This window comes from Miniopterus schreibersii, assembly GCF_964146895.1.
Source record: "Miniopterus schreibersii genome assembly, chromosome: 12".
Lineage (NCBI taxonomy): Eukaryota > Metazoa > Chordata > Mammalia > Chiroptera > Miniopteridae > Miniopterus > Miniopterus schreibersii.
In genome coordinates this window covers 10,374,567-10,394,935 of record NC_138112.1, presented here as the reverse complement: position 1 = coordinate 10,394,935, position 20,369 = coordinate 10,374,567, and the positions used below count along the sequence as shown (strand labels likewise).

General features: G+C 38.9%; 1 protein-coding gene across 2 annotated transcripts in view; it reads right to left on the bottom strand.

Annotated features, from left to right (window-relative positions):
* RDX (radixin) overlaps positions 1–20,369 on the bottom strand; it is a 74,627-nt gene that overhangs the window by 7,608 nt on the left and 46,650 nt on the right. For both annotated transcript variants that reach the window (XM_081154758.1, XM_081154757.1), the window contains exons 13-14: positions 18,006–18,245; positions 16,974–17,134 (exon numbers count right to left, since the gene is read on the bottom strand). In XM_081154758.1, the coding sequence (XP_081010884.1) occupies positions 16,974–17,134; positions 18,006–18,245 (401 nt within the window). The remainder of the gene's footprint in view (positions 1–16,973; positions 17,135–18,005; positions 18,246–20,369) is intronic.

The window sequence follows — 20,369 nt, the reverse complement described above, 5'->3', positions numbered from 1 at the left end:
CACTGGCTTTCAGAAGAACACGATTTTTATAAAACCTTTAACTCAGGGTCAGCAAACGGTAGCTTGTGGACCAAATCTGGCTCCCCAACTGTTTTGTAGAGACCATAATTTTTAAAAAATTTAATTGAAAGACAAACATTTCTTAACAGATGAAAATTCATTACGATGCAGATTCCAGTGCCCATAAATAGTTTCACTGGAAGGCAGCCTTCCTCACTCATTTGCATGTGCCTGTGGCTGCCTTTGTGCTAAAACAGCAACGTGTGGAGTTGGGACAGACTGTTTGGCCTACAAAGTTGAAAACATTTAATATCTGCATCTTTACAGAAGTTTGCCAACTTCTGCCTTAATTCGATCATTAGAATCTGCTAATCTAAAAGCAAACTATAGGCGATCATATTGATTTTTATCTTAAAAATACAATTTTCATTTTAATTCCACAGGTGGTAAAAAAAAAATCTATCAGCTTAAAGAATAATTTAAAAGAAGTTAAATCAGACCCATTTTTATCTACAAAGCAAATTAAATAACCCACGCAGAGCACCTAGAAAATGTTATTAATTATGCTCCTTACTCTCTTCAAATATTCATTTCTCAGGCCTCCTCCCTCCCCAGCTGACACTCTCCAGACCAAAGCCTTTCTCCCTCTTGAATGTTTTCCAGACCTATTTTCTAGTTCAGATCATACCACTGAAGGCCCGCTCACTGAATTCCTAAAATATTTTATTCAACACATATTGGGTCGCTGAAAAACCCTTTTTATACATATCCCCCGTGACTTCTTGAATTTCACCTTCCTCCAGATTTCTAAGGTCCCTGAGCAGAGGCCCTTTGATTTCGAGGGCTTTCCCACTCAACAAAAAGGAACGGATACCTTCTCACAAGAGTAAATCGTATTTCAACTGCAGATCTTTAAGCTGCATTCGCCTGACCTTGAAAAGGAGAGCAGTAAACCCTTGACGGGTTGGCCGTACGAGCCCCACACAGAGCAGCCGAGTAAGTCTGGTCTTCCATTTGGCGGGACTGCATCTCCAGGCCGCCATTGTGACTCTACATACAACTTAATGTTTGAAACACTCTTCTTTGGCCTCGAAATTCAGGGTACATTCACTTGGAGTTACGCAGAAAAGCAAATCTTCCAAAGGGCACCGTCAATCTCAATTAGAAAGATAGTGTTTCATAGGCAAAAGAATATGGGGCCTGGCCGTGTGGTTCAGTGGCTGAGCTTTGACCCATGAACCAAGAGGTCCCTGGATCGATTCCTGGTCAGGACACCTGCCCGGGGTGCAGGCTTGATCCCCAGTGGGGGGTACGCAGGAGGCAGCCGATCAATGACTCTCTCATCATGGATATTTCTCTTTCTTCCTCTCTCTGAAATCAATTTTAAAAAAACATTTTTAAAACCCCATAAACTTCCCAGATGCAGACTCTGCCTCTATGGTTGCCTTGGGCCAGTTACTGAACTGTAAAATGGGAAAATGCAAGACCCGCAGCATTTATGACGTCTTTGTGTGGATTAGGAAAACGTGTCCCTTCCTCTAGGCAGATGCAGCCGTCGCCCCGGGGGCATGCTTGTCCAGTGGAGTACAGACTGAACTTGTACTCCTGCCCCTCAACTTTTGCCCCTACACTTCTGTGAGCTCCTGTGGCCTGGTTCCTCTCCAAGGTCACTCACACACTCCTCTCCCATGGGTCCACTCAGCTCTGGACATACTGCCCACTTGTCTGCTCCTTGAACAAGCCAACACCCCCCCCCCCTTTTTAAATATATCTTTATTGATTTCAGAGAGAAGGGAGAGGAAGAGAGAAATATTGATGCGAGAGTCATCCCTGATAGGCTGCCTCCTGCATGCCCCTGACGGGATCGAACCGTGATCTCTTGGATCCTAGGTCGATGCTCAGCCGCTGAGCCACGCCCGGCCAGGCAAGCCAAGCCCTTCCTTGCCTATGGTCTTTGCATATGCTGTTCCCTCTACCTGGAATGCTTTAAAGTGAAGACTGCAAATTGGTGCTGAGTGGGCCACTCCTGGCAAGCAGATACATTGTTTGGCTTGCAGAACATTTTCCAAATTTAAAAAAAAAAAAAAAAGCTGACATAAACTTTGGGAGATTTCATATAAAACTACATTTCAACTTAAATATCTAAAGCATTATTCTTTAAATGCTTTTTAAAAAACCATTTTCTAGCTTATCTTGGAAATCAAAAGGTACAGCAACGGTGGGCCAACTGCACCTGAGGCGCTGCTGCGTCCTCAGACAGGGCGAGAGATCCGGCGGCACCGCCCCCCAGGCCCAGGGCAGCCTGCAGGCCTCAGCCACGGCCCTTACCATCTTGGTTTAATAGAAGAGCCAGCCTTCTCTGCTTCCAGGTGGCCATTATATGCCACCTTCTCAAAGGCTTTTTGTGACCTTCCGTCCCATATTATCATCCCTGAATTTCCCCAACACAGCCCCTTCTCTCATAATATCAAGTTGATACGAATTTGCTGCTTTTATAGGTCAAAGATGGTTGACTATTGGCAATTTCATGAATTGATCTCTTTTCAACTTTTATTTTGTTTGCGTTTCATGTCTTTCTACAGAAACTAAGTCTATTAGGACAAGAATCTAGCCTTAGTCACAATTACATTCTCAATGACTAGGACTGAGCACCTGGCAGGTACAAGGCACTAAACTATTTGGATGAATAAATGGACTCCTCCCACTGAAAGTTTCTTAGCAGCTCCAGAACACTCATGAAATGCAGTTGAACCTGCCTGGAAGCCTCTAGAATTAGCCCACATTCTAAGTGGGCTTTCCTGGCCCACAGCACAGGGCAGCCCTACTCTCCTAGCATGGCCCCCCTTGGCTCCGGAGCCAAGTTTAGCCCCAGACCTCATCACCCTTTGCTCACATAGCAGACGCCCCGGTCCTGGTATTGAAAATGACTCCCAGGTGTGACTTTCCCTGGACCGAGATCACTCCTGGACATCCTGAGATGTCCCTCAGCCCTTGAAAGGCGGCTAGGAAAATGGTACTTGTTCCTGAGGTGACCGCCGCCAAGTAACCTCAGAGACGCCAGCGAGAGGTTGGTGGCTGCCTGGATCTCTGTGTACGCTCTCGTTGGCCGCCTCGTCCCACTATTTCTTAACTCTCCTCTTTCCTCTACACCATGACTGCCTTAAAAATTATCTATGAACCCTCAGGAGCTAACTTCAGGCACGTAATGCTTAATGAGTGAATGACATTATTTGAATGGATTATACCACTCAAATGCCACACAGAGCCCCCCTAGAAGGTAAATACAGGAACAGATTTTTGTTTAGTAGGTAGTCTCATGGACTTGAGTAGGGGTGAGGGGTGGGGCTCTCACCAGTGTCCACTTCAGACATCTGGAGGTGACAGAGGACACGGCTAGAAGGAGCATTTTCCTGTTCTGTGCATAGGTTTGTGGGAAACACTTTCCAGAAAACACTGAACAGTTAAGCTAAGTAAAAACTATTCCAATTCCAAGAAAATTGATCTTTTCAATTCTTTTCTTGTTGACAAAACCAGAGTACATTTTAAATACTGTATCAGTCTTCCCTATTTTGTGACACTGGTGGTCATGTGGGCTAGCCACCTCTGTCCGGGAGAGTTGGTACTGTCCTCTCCTGGATGTCCCCTGCTCTGGCAGGACTTAAATGCTGGCGCTCACCGAGGTTCTGTATTAAGCCATTTCTTTCCTCACACGTTCCCCCTGGGAACTTCATCTGACTCTCCATCAGCATTCCAAAATTATAAATGTCCAAAGAAATGTCACAGCCCATCCACACCTGCTTCCACTCATGATTTCCTAGTGTTTCGCTCTACCATTTTCTGAATCTCAAATTTTGTATTTTTTCAATATAAATAGGCAGTTCCACTAGTCCATGTGCCTTAATGTGTCTGCATATATAGTTCCTCCTGTCTGGATCGTCTTCCTATCTTTGCCTCCTGATTAATAATAATGCATCCTTAAAGACTTGGTTTGGGGATCACCACCTCCAGGGAGCCTCCCCTGGAGCCCTCCAGCAAGATTAGGTGCCTTCCTTCTGGGTTCCAAAACCCATCCATCCCACTCATTTAACAAATAACTGAGTATTCACCAGGTGCCAGGCGTTAATGGCTCTCGGCACTGAGCACACACTGCACAGGACAGTGACATTCCTGCCCTCGTGGAGGTTGCCTTCTAGTGGGAGAAAAGAGATAAACAACAATACAAATAGGTAAGACATATAATACATTAATGACAATGCTACAGAGAAAAGTAACATAAACAACCGGGCAGAGAATCCCAGGGAAGGGGCAGGGAGGGAGGGCCACAGTGAAGTGACATTTAAGCAAAATCGTGCAGTTGGCATAAAGAGACATTCAGCTGAGGCAACAGGAGCACTGGCTGAAGAATAAAAAAGGGAGCCAGCTCACTTCCCACGAGAGAAGGGGAAATCAGCACACGGGTCCTAGAGGGACAGACCAGGCTGAGCTTGGCTCTGCATGGCCGTCGAGGACGAGGCTTTTGTCTGAGACGTGACAGGATCTGATTTACCTTTTTAAGGCTGCTGTCGGACAGACTGCAGAACAGCAAGAGAGACATCAAGAAAACCCACTGGCGGCTCTAGTGAGTGGCGCAGGGCAATCGCCGTGGACTAAGGGGTAGTATTCGGATACACTGTACGCTGAATGTGGGCCAATGGTTTACTGTTGGGTTGGATGTGGGTTAGAAGCAGAAAAAGAGAAACAGTCGAGGTTTTGGCCCGATCTACTGAAAAAATAGACTTGCCATTTATTGGCTGGGGCAGGGGCAAGCTGTGCGGGGTAGAGTTCTTGAGTTTGGTTTGATATAGTGTGAGATGCTTATTAGATATCAAAGTGGGAGTTTCAGGTAGACGGATAGATAGTCCAAAGTTTAGGGGAGAGGTCTGGCTGGAGATGAGAGTTTTCAGCACACAGGTGGAAGGAACACCGGGTAAGGTCACCAAGACAGCCATGTGTAGACAGAGGCAGCCTGGGCCTTGGGACACTCCCATAGTCAGAGGTTGAGAAGGGAACCCCACTTATCTGTAAAACATAAAAACACACAAATTCTGTCTACTGGGAGCAAACTGTAAACTGCTTACTGCTCAGGACAGGCGTTCTATCTCCACGTACTTAGCACAGGGCCTGGCACACCTTCTAATAAGCATATGCTGAGCAAGACCGTCTAAGAATCACAAGTAAAATCCTTAAAAGGCAGACAGAAGACATTAAAAATGGAATCCAAAGGACTTGGGTACAAACACTAATATCCATAATACTGACAGATGAACAAAAATATTATGCAAAACAAAATGACAGAAGTTACTATTAACACCTTTAATATGCCAAGCTGTAAACAAAGTATTCCACTTATATTATTACAGTCAATGCTCATGAGATCGACATTGTTACGCCCATTTACAAGAGGAGGAGCCGGGACAGGCGTGGCTCAGTGGTTGAGCATCGACCTATAATCCAGATCTTGGTTAAACTGCCGGTCAGGGCACATGTCAGGGCTGTGCAGGAGGCAGCTGATCAATGGCTCTCTCATCATTGACGTTTCTTTCCCTCTCTCTCTCTCTCCCTTCCTCTCTCTGAAATCAATAAAGATATATGTATTTTTAAGAGAGAGATGAGGAAATTTAGGTACCACATGGCTGAGTGGCTTTCCCAAGGTCACACGGCTAGTAAGTGGCTGCGCCATTCAAACCCAAATGTGGGACTCCAAACTCATGCAATTGTCTATAACTACGCTGCCTCACGTCTGTCCCAAACACCCTCTGGAAGCCAATCAGACGGGCTATGCATTCAATGTGCTCTCAACTGATGAGACCTGGAGCTGAGCATCTTTGGTAAAAATAAAAATGTGTGCTGAACCAACAGAAAAACCTGGGGAAGATCCTGTACCTTAGACTGGGGAGAGCCATGGGCCACAGGACCTGTGGGTTGACCACTGACAGTACTGAGCCTACGAAGCAGAAACAGATGGGGGTCTGGGCAGCTGAAAGCGCCCCGGGAAGGATGGTGACCACTGCAGACTTGAGTCTCTCTGATACATCAGCCTTGAGTTCAGTGTGCATCTCAGGAAAGGGGGAGGGGAGACTGCACACCACTGAGGTGGATGCTTCCTCTGATTAACATGAGATAGCATTCGCACTTCTGAAACAAATCTAGGCTGTCCACGGCCCAAGAAAATCATTTAAGAACTTGGCCAAAGTTTATAGACAAGAGCTAGTTTGCAGACACAAAAGCAAGCCCTGAAATCAAAGGACATTTTCTTACCTTCAGGAAGAAGAATTCCAACAATACACTGAATTCAAAGATGAAGCATATATTGTAACTTAGAAGATGGTATGCTAAAGAAACCTCTAAGCTGATCTACTTCCTAAAAAACCAAAGAAAACTTGTAGAATCAAATTTTTTCTAAATACTTCAGCTGTTGTTGGCACGGTCAAGTGTCTTATACTATGTATTAGCATGTTGGGCAATGCTCTGAGTTTGTCATTTTACAAAAGCAGACAAATGAAAACTCTGATCACTGAGGAAATGATGGCAAAGTAAATTAAAAAGCAAAAAGCTACCAAAGTCTGGGGGATAAATGGTGATGGACGGAAACTTGACTTGGGGTGGTGAACACACAATGCAGTGTACAGACGATGTGCTGTGGAATCGTGCACCTGAAACCTGTATAATTTTGTTCACCAGGGTCACCCCAATAGATTCAATGAGGGGAAAAAGGAAACAACAGTGCTTAATAAATTTAAGCCAAAATAAACAGGTATCTAGTCCCAAACATTAAAAAAAAAAGCTACCACAGCACACATAGAAAATCCTACCCTATTGATTGGCTTCTTTTTAAAATAATATTTTCTGATTATAGAATTTGCAGAAGTCAGAGTTTTAATTACTGGCAGGGCTTTTCCAGTTGGGCCCTCAAAAGTGAAACATGAGGACCATCATGGCCGTGTCACCATTTAAGCGATATATACAGAAATCCAATTTATGAAAGGAAGTGTACAATAATTTTTTTAAATGGAAAAGTACACCTACATCATTTATGTAAAAAGCAACTTCCTATATTTTAGGAAAGCGCAAGATAGAGAAAATCTTATATAAACGTACCCTACCATTGGGCTATAACACAATTTCTTCGAGAGAGTAAAGCACAAGCGGTGTTTGTACGAGAATACATCGCAGGACCACTTGTAACAGCAAAGGCTCGGACAAAACAATGTTCGCCAGAGGTTAAGGAGCGTGTATTTTTGCGCTGATATGCAATGATTTCCAAAATCCACACCGTTCAGTGCAAGCGGCGGGAAAGCGTGTGCGCAGAGTGCTGTAACATACGTAACTAACAGAAGGACATAGGACATGCCTGCTGGTGCATCTAGGCGATCTCCAGAAAAGAGGCACAAGCTGTAAAGTTACCTCTGGGGAGAGCTGGAGACCAGAGGACAGAAAGGCTTGTTTTTAAATGTTATCCTACGGTAGCTACTGAATTTTGTTTCATGTTTATGTATAACTTATTTTTAAGAATTTTAATGATTTAACCAAGTTTTTAAAAGTGAGCCGTTAGCTATAAAGTAGCTAAGTATGACTTAAAGCACCTTCACTACTGGGCAATTTCAACACATAATACTGGAAGCCAATGAAAAAGACACTTTCCTAAAAATATCTGGAATTTAATACCTACTTTTCTAAGTAAAAAAAAAAAATTTTAAGTGGCACTGAAAAAAAATGTTTTTAATAAAAAAAGGAAGAAATTTGGTAATAACTTGATTATTTTAATGCTTTAAAAAATTTCCAAAGAAAAATATAACTAAGAAAAACCCTTTACTATCCCAGTTTCCGGATGCTTTGCCATGCTATAAGCTATTACCATGTGGATTACAAAAATCCACACAATTAACAATTGCTTGTTAGAAGAAAACTCTACCTGTACTGCCTGAGAGAATGATATCCTGATATGTGAAGTAGAAAAATAATTTGTAGTAAAAAATGGCAAACTTAATGGCAAAGTAAGGACAGTAAACAAAAAAGGCCATAACTTTAATACTGTTTCAATACTGGCTATTCTAATATAAACTATTATCAGTAAGGTTGCTCATATTTGACAGACTACTACAAGAAAACCACATTTATATTTGATATGAAAGAATATGCAATTCCTTAGTGACAGTAAACTAAGTTAACAAATCTAAAATAAAATATTAGCTGGCCTACCCAGAGATGAATTTATACCTTTGATGCTCCCAGCAGCTGTACTTTACAAATGAAGAGGACATTGTCTGGCCTTATTAAAGTCCGTATCATGCTTCTTGTTTGGCTAATTAGCATCTGCCAAGTGACCTCTCATTTCTCTAACTCCTGAACATTTTACTCAGTTTTTCTCCCAGTATTTTACTACTTTACTTTCTGCATCTAATTTCAGTCCATGTCTCAACTCCCCGACCTCCCAATTTCCCCAGCAGTCACCGGGGCGCGTCCATCTCCCATAACCCTAGCCGCGCTCTGCAGAGGCGGCCAGTGCCTGTCACTCTCTGAAGGAGGGACGACCTACCAGTGCCTATGGCCCAAGGCACCATCCTATTACTTCATGGAGGAAATGCCATGCCTCCGCGTCTCCCACTCAGCATTCCTTTCACAACACTATTAAACCGAAAACCTTTTAAATTTCTAATATCTAAGGACAAACGCATAATGGCGCAAAAGAAAGAGGTGGCAGAGAACGCTTTACCTGGAGACACACCAGCAGTCATCTAGATGACATGCTTGCTTCCACTCTTCCTAATGCTGCAGGACATCCCAAAAATATGAATGCCAAATAGTCTCTTCTAAAGATGCAAAACTCCCTTTTCTAATGGATACACTGTCCACATTTGAGGCAAAGCTTTTGATACAGCCTGTGACCCCCAAACTCATCATAAATATCCTTAAAATATCAGCTTGGACAAGAATATAACGTGGCCCAGTATGTGAAACTGTATTATAAACTTTAATGAGGTTTCAGTTCTAATTCTAGGTTTTACACTGCTTAGTACTCTTCCAGAATGGAGGTATTCTCTCAGGATATTCTAAGAATGCATATAAACTACCAAATAACAATGATTTTATTTTGTACCTACCAACAAAAACATTTTTCATACTTATATCAACTACTTTTAAAAGATATTATTTCTAAGGGGGAAAAAATGAGTTTAATCAACCTAAAAGTTCTAAGGAAAGTAAAATGAGCTCCTGTCAAGTACTCTCTACACACCAGCAGTAAGTTGCTATAGTTTATGAAGTTAGTGGGAAGGAAAACCATCTGCTGTAACTTAGATGACCAAGATTATATTTACCTATATTCAAACACTTTATGGCCTAAAAATCGAGAAAAATATTGTAGTAGGAATTACATGGGGAAAGTAACAAAACAAATGGGAAAAACGTATCACTTGAGCATAAGCAGGGCATCGAATGACGCCTCTAAAGCTAAGTGGAGGAAGCATGATCAAGTACGATCCTCAGCTTGACAAAACCTACAGAAATTCCTGTTACTCAAAGCTGTCACAGCCAGTGCATTCTGAGGTAATCCTCACTGAGTTGTGTTTTGGTGAATATAATCTCTTCATAATGATCTTTTCAGAACTACTTCGTAACTCCTTAACCTGTTCTTAAAAACCCTTCATGTGTCTTCCAGTCATGACATTATTAGGATCATCTGGGAGCAGAAGGGATATGGATAGAACTGCTCTTGTAAGCACACTCTGCAGTAAGTTTTTCAACTAGAAGCAAGTATTAAAATTCCAAGTCCACTCACAGTGACCCTTGGTCAGGCATAACATTTTTGGGAAGACAATGCATCTGGAATCTAAGTGTCTAAATGTGACTCCAGAGAAACAATCAATTCAGAACTATGAAACTGCTTACAAAAATTAGACAGGAGGGTATAACATCTGGAATTAGAGCTCAGAATCCAAGCTATTTTTTCTTGGTTATCTTTCCAGTTCTTTTGTGCCACTGAGAAACCCATTCCCCAAAGATTGGATAAAAACGGAGGCCTTAACCGTCTCAAAAGAGGTCACTTGGAAAATAAGCAGAAGAAAAAACACTACTACACATAGCAAACATGAGAGCAAGTTACATCCAGGTATCCCTGACGTCCTCAGAAGGTAGTGACTTAATTCTCTCAGGACCACAGCCTTTCTCCAGGCTAATTACAGGATGCGCAGTTCTACTAGGCTTCCTTCACTCTCTGAACTTCCTAGACGACCTTACACAGCAGCATGAATGTTCCTTTGGACCTCAGTTTGGTAATAGTTCCCTTCTGTAACTCATTCCCAAAGGCACCAGATGTTTGCAAATCAAACCCAAACCAGCGAAGCACAGGATTCAAGGCTCCATAAGTCTCTGACCTCACCCACTCCAGCTTTACCCAGGTCGGCGCGCAGAGGGCCAATGCCTACTCCAGTAAGACAGGCTATCCTTCATCTCTCGACTCTTACCAATGTACATACCTGTACTGGTCTGCCTCTCTATAGTTATACCTTCATCAGAATTATTTTCTTCTTTTTAAAACACATGAAGACTAAAAGTACAGGCAACAAAAGAAAAAATAAACTGGGCTTCATCAAAATTTTAAAAATTTTGTGCATCAAAGGATACTATCAGAGTGAAAAGGCAACCCACAGAATGAGAAAATGTGTAACTCATATATCTGGTAAGGGATTACTTGCAACTCATATTATCTGATAAGGAATTAATATGCAGAAAATATAAAGAACTACAACTCAAATAACAAAAAACTCAATTTAAAAAATGGACAAAAACATAAATAAAAATTTCAGCAAAGATGATATACATATGGTCAATATGCACATGAAAAGAATGGTTCAACTCAGAAATGCATCACTGAGAAATGCAACTCAAAACCACAATGACATGCCATTTCATCCATTAAAATAGCTATTATCAAAAATAAACAAAAATAACAATTGTTGGTGAGGATGTGGAAAAACTGGAACCCTTATGCACTGGTGGTAGGAATAGAAAATGGTACAGCTGCTATGAAAAAGAGTATGGCAATTCCTCAAAAATTAAACATAGCAATTTCATTTGTGGGTATATATTTAAAGGAATAGAAAGCAAGGACTTGAACAGATACTTGTACACCAGTGTCATAGTAGCATGTGTTGGCAATTGTCAAAATGTGGAAGCAATCCAAATGTGTCCACTGATAGATAAAATGTAAGTACACACATACAATGGAATATTACTCAGCCTGAAAAAATAAAATTCTGATACATGCAGTAACAGGGATGAACCTTGAAAACATTATGCTAAGTGAAATAAGTCAGGCACGAAAGGACAAACATGAGTCCACTCATAAGAGGCACCTAGAACAGTCAAATTCAGAGACAGAAAATAGAACAGTGGTTACCAGGGACAACAAAGAGGGCGGGCTGGGGAGTTCTAGAGATGGAGAGTGATGGTGGCCGCAAAACAATGTGAATGTACCAGTATCACTGAACTGTATACTTGAAATTGGTTAAAATTTTACATTATGTGTATTTTAACACAATAAAAATTAAAGATTCAACCAAAAACCCCTAATGCCATTTAACTTCTCAATATTTAAAACGTATTATTAGTAACGATACATGAATGGTTTGTCAGATGGGTACAGAATGAGTCTTCCTATAAAGTAAGAAAAATTTTAAATTAGGCACCTTTTAAAAGATATCTTTAAATACTGACCACTGTTTAATATTTGAGCTATAAAATAAAAATTTAGTAATTTATCAAAGAAAAAGCATACTTGAGAAACTAGACTGTGTATTCTTAGTCTCTCTCCGTCACTAATTTTCCTCTATTGATCTTCTTAATGTTGCAGTAGCTCCTTCATCACAAAACTGCATCTTTTATCCAAAATAGCTAAAATTTTAAAGTAAATAATAATATAAATGGAATGATGGCAGACAGATTCAAATGCTAGACTTGAATTACAGACTTTTCAGTATAAGCAACAGGAAAGGGCGCAGGATGGATTGCCTTGTGAGTCTGAGACATACATGCATTTCCAGTTCTAAAACAGAAGATAAAACATCTTAATTTAACTTGTAAAAAAAGAAAAGGAATATTATGGCATACATTATAAAAGTGCAAGAATTTCATATAATAAATCCATGCTTTATCAAAAGGAACTCTTCCAAGGATCGCCACATAAATCTCAGAAACTCTGATCCCATATTACCACTTGGAAGATGGACTGTTGGCTATACAGACTTAGTAAAGGTAAACTAGAACCAGTATCACTATTTTAAAGAGCAAACTAAAAGACATGCATAAACATCAAAGTACATCTAAATTTTTAAATGATCATTAAACATGAACAATTCGAACAGAGGAATACAAATAATAAGTTACACGGATGGAAGCAAGTGACTAGATACAAGCACGGAGGAATCTGGGCATACAATTAACACAATTCAACAAAACGGTGCTGCCATTTTTAAAGCAATCTAGTGTTTGTAACAGACTGATGCCAGTGGTCTAAGAGCTAAGATGAATTAGTATTTGAGTTCCACATTTTGAGATAGGCCATAGCAAAGGGTCACAGCCATTTTAATCTTGCTTCTATACTCCGGGATATAGCCAGTACTTAGTAAAAACGTATTGGCTAAATGATCACTGTATAAGAATCTGGAACCACTCAGTAGCTAGGGAAGTCAGGAGCCAAATAGAAACCTGAATTTAAAAGATGTGCCACAGGGTAATAATTTTCTCAGTCATGATCTTTGACCTTAAAATTCTGTGGAAAATAATGATGGATACTTCCAATTCCTAAAGCAGTGTAAGTAACCTGAAACCAGAAAATTCTCAAATCACAGAGCTTAAGGCAGGTAAAAATACTGAGGCAACAATGTAAGGACTCATGATCTTCCCAGAGGGAAATGGAAGCTCTTAAAAATCTTGGAAGATGAATGTCGACCTAGAATCCAGGGGATCGGGGTTCGATTCCCGGTCAGGGCACATGCCCGGGTTGCGGGCCCGATCCTCAGTTGGGGGCCTGTGGGAGGCGGTCGATCGGTGACTCTCTCACCATTGATGTTTCTATCTCTCTCTCCCCCTCTCCTTTCCTCTCTCAGAAATCAATAAAGATATATTTAAAAAAAAAATCTTGGAAGATGGGCATAATAAGTAGGTCCACTAGGAAAAAATGAGAGTTAAAATTAAGTGAAAAAGTCACAGGTGGGAAAGGGATAAGCTTTGACACATGGAACACTGTGAGCCAACTGTCCCTGGTCACCAGTGCTGAGTGCGAGGAGTCAGAATGCCTTGACATCTTATGAAGTTACCAAAACATCTGGGGAATCTACTGAGCTTTTGAAATGGGCTAAAATACTGTCATTCTACATGATAAACCACATCAGAACACTTGATATGTAATCTTCTAGTTAAAAAAAGTACAGAATAAGAAAATGCTCAAGTTCTGTTCATTTAGAACAAACAAGAGAGAAACTTGTCTACCAGTGTAGCTCCATATTTAAATGTTTTCCCTTATCCTTATTAAAGACATCTATGCTTTGGTTCACTAATCAGTTCAGTATATTAATGCTAAAGGCAGTAATTCCTTATACTTCAGCTTTAAGCTTTAGATTAAAAAAAAACACAACTAATTGTTTTCATCATATGTACATAAGATGTGATGCTTTAGGATCTAAAATGTTTTTATCTTTACTTCTAACAAGATCACCATTCAACAAGATAATCAAAACTGAGACAGAAAGTGGTTGGCATTTTTTATTTTTAATCAGAATACTCACACTGAAACTCTTTTCTAATAATCAGGTGTAAGAGTTCCAATACAATCTAAGATACTCTGTAAGTAGAAATTATAGTTCTTTAAGAAAATTTCTGATTAGCTATAAAACAAAATCTTATAAAATTCCCTTTTCTGACAGGATTAGAAGAAGTCACTACCTGCCTCTGAGAACAACAATAAAAAAGTGAATTAAATATTACTATAAACTGAAGACGCCTGGCTTTTCCTATTTTTACATTTATCACTTGTTTATTTAAGAATAATCTTTATGTTAAAAATTAGTAAGAAGCTTTTAAAAAGAAAATTAACTTCTAGCTTTATGGTAACTGCTCTATAACGCTACTTTAAAATATGTATTTAAATAAATGTACTTAGTGTACACTTCTTTAAAGAACATTAGCATTTTAATAGTGAGATTAATCAATGACAATGAAACTGTATCTTCCTTAGGAAAAAGAAACTAAACACTCTACAATAAAAGCAATGACTGAAAATCCTGATTTCTGTTATCAAGAACTGATTTATCAATTTATTTAATTATTCCACAGAATTAATAATCACTATTACTTCCATATCGAAAGAGACTGTATAATTTAGGGGAAAGAGTAAATCCATGAGGATTTTGAAATTTTTCCTAACCACTTTTCATTTTTAAGATTGTAATTATAGAGATTATACTTTTCAGAAAATATAACAAAAAATCCATGTTAAATAACAACAGTGGACCTTAAAGGCATGAGTTTTTGTCACTTTATTGTTAACCAATGAATGTTATCCAAAATTATAGATGTAACTGTAACTTAATTGTACAACACAAAGTTATACTAATGGTAAAAGCCTGTTGGAATTTACCAAATACTCATTAATATATTTTTACATTGCTATATGAACATGTGCTCTCAACTGCTAATAATAAAAGTTATAATTGGTTTAATCACTATGAAAATCCATATTGCAAATAATCGTTCCTGTTTAGAAAAATTCACACAGCTTTAAAAATGGATTAACTCCATTTTAATCCTAATCTACAAATAGATTATAAACAGCCAATATAACTGGTAATTTTTCAACACTGATATCAAACTGATGTAGCAATGGTAGTGCACACAATTCAAAATGAAGAAAATTAATAAAAATCCAATGGTAGTCCACATTTCCCCGTCATGGCAACTGCTTTAGTGCTTTGGAGAAGTAAAAATGTATGCCTTGCAGCATGAACGGCAAGCAGGGTTCGCCGTGCATTCCTCCAACGTGTGGAAGTAGAAACAGTCTCTCCCACAGTGCTTTGAAGCATGTGCACAACCACTGTACAACAGTCACTTCAAGGTTAACCAGTTATATTTTGTCCTACAAAGTCCAAAAAATATATTAAATGCAACCTTTCCTTTTCATAATGTCTGCCCAGATTAATCCTTTTAAAGTCAGCAAAATCAAAAAAGCACAAGAGATATTTTCAGACACAACTTGAATCCACTGTGCATGAAAATGTCTTAATAAAATGGCAATTTTAAAAGATAAATGTCAATTTGAATGCATAATACCAAATGAAAAGTAGCTGAACCACACAGAGAAAACAAGGCTTTCCTTATATCCAAATCCAGATTTTACAATAAAGAAATGTTAGAACATGTGAATATTAGAACATCTTTCAAACTGGAAAGATTTCTTAAGACATAATTGAACTTAATATTACCTAAAATTGTAATTTCTAAAACAGGATTAACAAACCAAATTTAAGTACTCTTAAGAGACTGAAAAAGAAATAAGCCAATGATTTAAGAACCAAATGTACTGAATGATTATGTAACAATTATCAAGAAATGAAGGTACACTCTTCACATGCTACAAACCAACCTCTCTCTCTCTCTCTCTCTCTCTCTCACACACACACACACACACACATGCACACTCCCCCCCCCCCCCCGACATACAACACCTCTCCAGGAAGATAGTATACCAGTGAGAGCTTACAATTTCAATACAATTCAGTGTCCCACAATTCAGCTCAACAAAAAGGCAGTTAGAAATGTAGCCCTCTTAAGATATTCTGAGGGGGGAAAAAAATCTCGAACAGTCGTTCATGATTGAAGTATTACTGTGTATTATAAAACATAGAGCTTGGGCACACTATTGTGTTTGAACAGCCAGTCATCGCAGGTGTAGCAGGGAGGTAGCATTACTGTCCTCGCATGGGACTGATGTTTGCATATGCTCCCCCTTCCAGGAAGGTCCAGGGTTTTTAATGATTTTAATCAATTACCAACAAATGTGTATTTTCTTTTATTACATGTCTGTTTGCCTAAACCAATCTATGAAAGAGCAAAACTTTTAAAATCTTTTGGATGCTATTTGCAGGTAGTATTTACCAATTAACTCTCCTAAGGAACTACTACCTGCTGTCTACACCTTTGTGAATCGGGAGGCAAAGAAACCCAAAGGATAACAGAAGATGAAACACCAATCAATTCAGCTGTCAGAGATGACTCAGTAAGTACCAAATATCCAATAATGTAATAAAATTGGGATTAAAAAAATTAACCACCAGTTGCACACTACACTGTTCAACTTTCTAATCTTTTCATGATTCACAGCCATCACACAACGATCAAGACTGTGCACCTGTGGCCACCCCTCATGTGCAACACTGCCAATGATCTGTAGGTAGCAGAGTGAGGCTATGGGCATGGCAAAATGTGAGAGGGGCCACTGCAAAAACATGATGAGAATGGAGCTACATGCAGGTAAAATATGGAGGGGGCAAGGGAAAACGCAGTATTCAACCTGAACACTCACTGAATCACCATCACCCTTCAAAATGTACAAAGTGCTTAAATCACACATACACATTTGTCAGACATGATAATTAGTGTTAATCTTCAACAGGAAAAAAAAAATGGAAAATGCAAAATATGAAAGGAGGTGATGAACACTGTTCTCCATCCCCTGGCTCAAAAGAAAAAGAAAACCAAGCATGATGTCACACTGCCTTAATGTTGAAAGCTCCCCTTAAATACGTCTTTAGCCACCACAGTCAAACTGGTATAAGTGCTTTGGCAAGGTGGGATGCATTCCATCACATCTGCAAAGGCCTGCTTTTCTCTGTTCGTGGTTCAGCTTATGAAGAACATGTATGCAAAAGAACAGCTCTCACATTGCTTCAAACTCATCAATACGCTGCTTCGTGTTGCCTTGTCGAATCTGCCGCAGAGTCTTGTATTTATCTCGGCCCGCTTTGACGTTCTCAGCGTGAAGAACGTCATTCTGTGTTTTCTTAGTTTCATCTCTGGCTTGGGCTAATTCTGAACTTAATGCCTATGTGTAAAAAAAAAAACAGGACTATTATTTTTTTTCTTAAGATTTTAAAAACTTAAGAAAAAGGCTGAAAGACAAAAAACGTACATATAAGAAGTTTGCTTTTTAGTATATTTAAAATTCAATTGTGAAATCTTGACGTTTGTTCTGCTTTTAGTAATCATGGGGATAGTGGGTAGAGAAGAACCATGGTCTTGCATTTCTATACCCACTGACTATTATGACTTCATGTATTAATCTAACTTTCTTTAACTCTCTCACAATAGTTGAAATGACTACCAAAAATTTAATGTAGCCATTACAAAGTAATGTTACTGTAAGACCTAAAATCTACACCAGGAGAGAAACTTTCTCCAAAAGTTTTAATATATTTATTATAATTATCACTTCATTTTCTTAATATCTAAAGATTTCACCAATTTAAAAATCAGTGAATTTAGTGGGGAAAAAGTCCAAGAATATCAAAATTTCCTATTTTGATCTAATTATAATAGTAAGTAAATAATTCAGATTGTCTAATGTCATACAGGTAGTCTATTAAATGACTGCTTTTTAATGTATACTTTACTTTGTTTAGAAACTCAACTCATTTGTTTTTCAAACACAGCATTAGATGCTTTCTATCTTTAAACATGGGTTAAGCTATGATTAAAGAATAACTTACTAGTTAAGGCCTGAAGACATAAGGCTAGTGAATATTTGCTAATAGAGTCACGTGCCTGTAGGCCACGCATCCACAAGCCAACCCCAAGGCTAGCTGGTGTTAAAGCTTCCAAAAATCAAATGTTCCATTTTAGTAACTTCGTCTTGATAAGTAAGGAAAATGAAAAACTATACTCTAAACATGCAGACAACTGCAAATTTTAAATACCTGGAGTTGCTTCTTAACACGCTCGTTTTTCTGTGTTTCCGTGACGCGCTGCTCCTCACTTCTATGGTTCACCACCCCATCGCTGGATAACTCGGCACTGGCCTCAGCATTACTCTCATCATGCTCATCATGCTCATTTTCTGTTGGAGGAACGACTGGTGGTGGAGGTGGAGGGGGGGCAGACATCACGCTCTTTAACTCTTCTTTGGTCTTTTCCAAATCTTCCTGGGCTGCATAAGCCTGAATATTAAAAATAAGTTTATCAGCAACTTTAAAAATCGGTGATTTAAAAAATCAAGTAATCCTTCCTAATATAGAAACTGCATTTCAGATAATGAAAATAGGCCCTATTGATGAAAGTTCTATTTTTATAGAATGCCAGTAGGTAGAAGTGACAGAATTTTAAAAAACATTACTTTGGAAGCCCTAATAAAATTATTAATTCTGGCAAGGATTATCAGTTGCTGCTAAACTGTTCTGCAAATGGTTGATGATAAATGGATATTAGTATAATGCCAGAGTGCCACACCTAATAGGTTACACTTTAGCCACAAGGGAGAAACGTTACCAATGAAGGAATCAGATATTATTCTAATATGATAATCAATTAAAATCATTAATGGTGAATTAACTAGATATTAAGTGATCTATATGATGCAATAGGAAGTACCCACCATCACCAATTATTTGAGTGACCCTATTGTGCTGGTTTGCCTAAAAGTTCTGCTTCAGACTGTTGTCCTAGTGTAATTATTAATAACACCCCCACCATTTCACTTTCAAAAATATTCTAATTTGGATTATAAATTATATGAAAGTCTCATCTATGAGGCATAATGGCCCAAAACTTTTAACTTAGATCTAAAAGCTTGAAGGATTCATCTTCCACTTTATAGGAAATATTGATAAAAGGAGAAGCTGGATGACACCATGAAAACACAACTAGACAAATACAGGAGATGGTAAAACCTGGGTGCTTGCAATAATTCAGTATCATGAAAAGAACTGTCCTACTTTAAAACAGACTTAGAGCAAAGAGATGCAATGCAAAGTCCTACTTTGGACACTGGTGTGGCAAGTTAGCTATAAAAGACTTTTTGGGCCCTGGCTGGTGTGGCTCAGTTGGCTGGAGCATCACCTTGTATGCCAAAAGGTGGCAGGTTCAATTCCTGGTCAGAACACATACCCAGGTTGCAGGTTCAATCCCCAGTTGGGTCTCATACTGCAGGCAATCGATCAATGTTTCTCTTTCACAGCGATGTTTCTTTCTCTCTCTCTCTCTCCCCCCTCCCCTTCCTCTCTAAAATCAATTAAAAAATATATATATATATATACATCCTCAGATAAGAATTAAAAAGAAGACAAAAGACTTTTTGGGTCAATTTTGAATATAGTCTGCCCAGAAATAAACCCATACATATATGTTCAATTAATTGACAAGAAGGCAGCCAAAAACAAAGAAAGGACAGTCCTTCAATAAATGGTGTTGGAAAAATTGGATGTAAAAGAATGAAACTAGACCACTATGTTACACCCTACACAAAAATCAACTCAAAATGCATCAAAGATTTGAATTTAAGACCTAAAACCATTAAAGTCCTAGAAGAAATCATAGGCAGCAAGCTCCTTGACAGTGGTCTTGGCAAAGACTTTTTGGATTTGACACCAAAAGCAAAGGCAACAAAAACAAAAATAAACAAGTGGAACTCTATCGAACTATAAAACTTCTGCACAGCAAAAGAAACCATCAAAAAGTGGGAGAAAATATTTACAAATCATATATCTGATAAGGAGTTAATATCCAAAATATCAATAGTTAAAAAAGAAACAATCCAATTAAAAAAATGGGCAGAGAACTGAACAGACATTTTTCCAAAGAAGACATACAGACGACTAATAGGGTACATGAAAAGGTGGTCAATATCCCTAATTATAAGGGAAATGAACATCAAACCACAGTGATATATTACCTCACACCAGTGAGAATAACTATTATAAAAAAAAATAACAAATAAGTATTGGTGAAGATGTGGGGGAAAAAGAACCCTTGTGTATGTACTGTTGGTGGGAATATAAATTGGAAAACAGTACTGGAGAGTCAAAAAATTAAAATAACCATATGACCCAGCAATTCTACTTCTGGGTAGTTACCCAAAGGAAACAAAAACACTAACCTGAAAAGATATATGCCTCTCCATATACATGGCGGCATTATTTACAATAGTCAAGATATAAAAGCAACCTGAGTGTCCATAAATGAATGATTAAAGAAAATGTGGTGTATATTCACACACACACACACACACACACACACACACACACACACACACACGGAATATTATTCAGCCATAAAAAAGAAAAAAG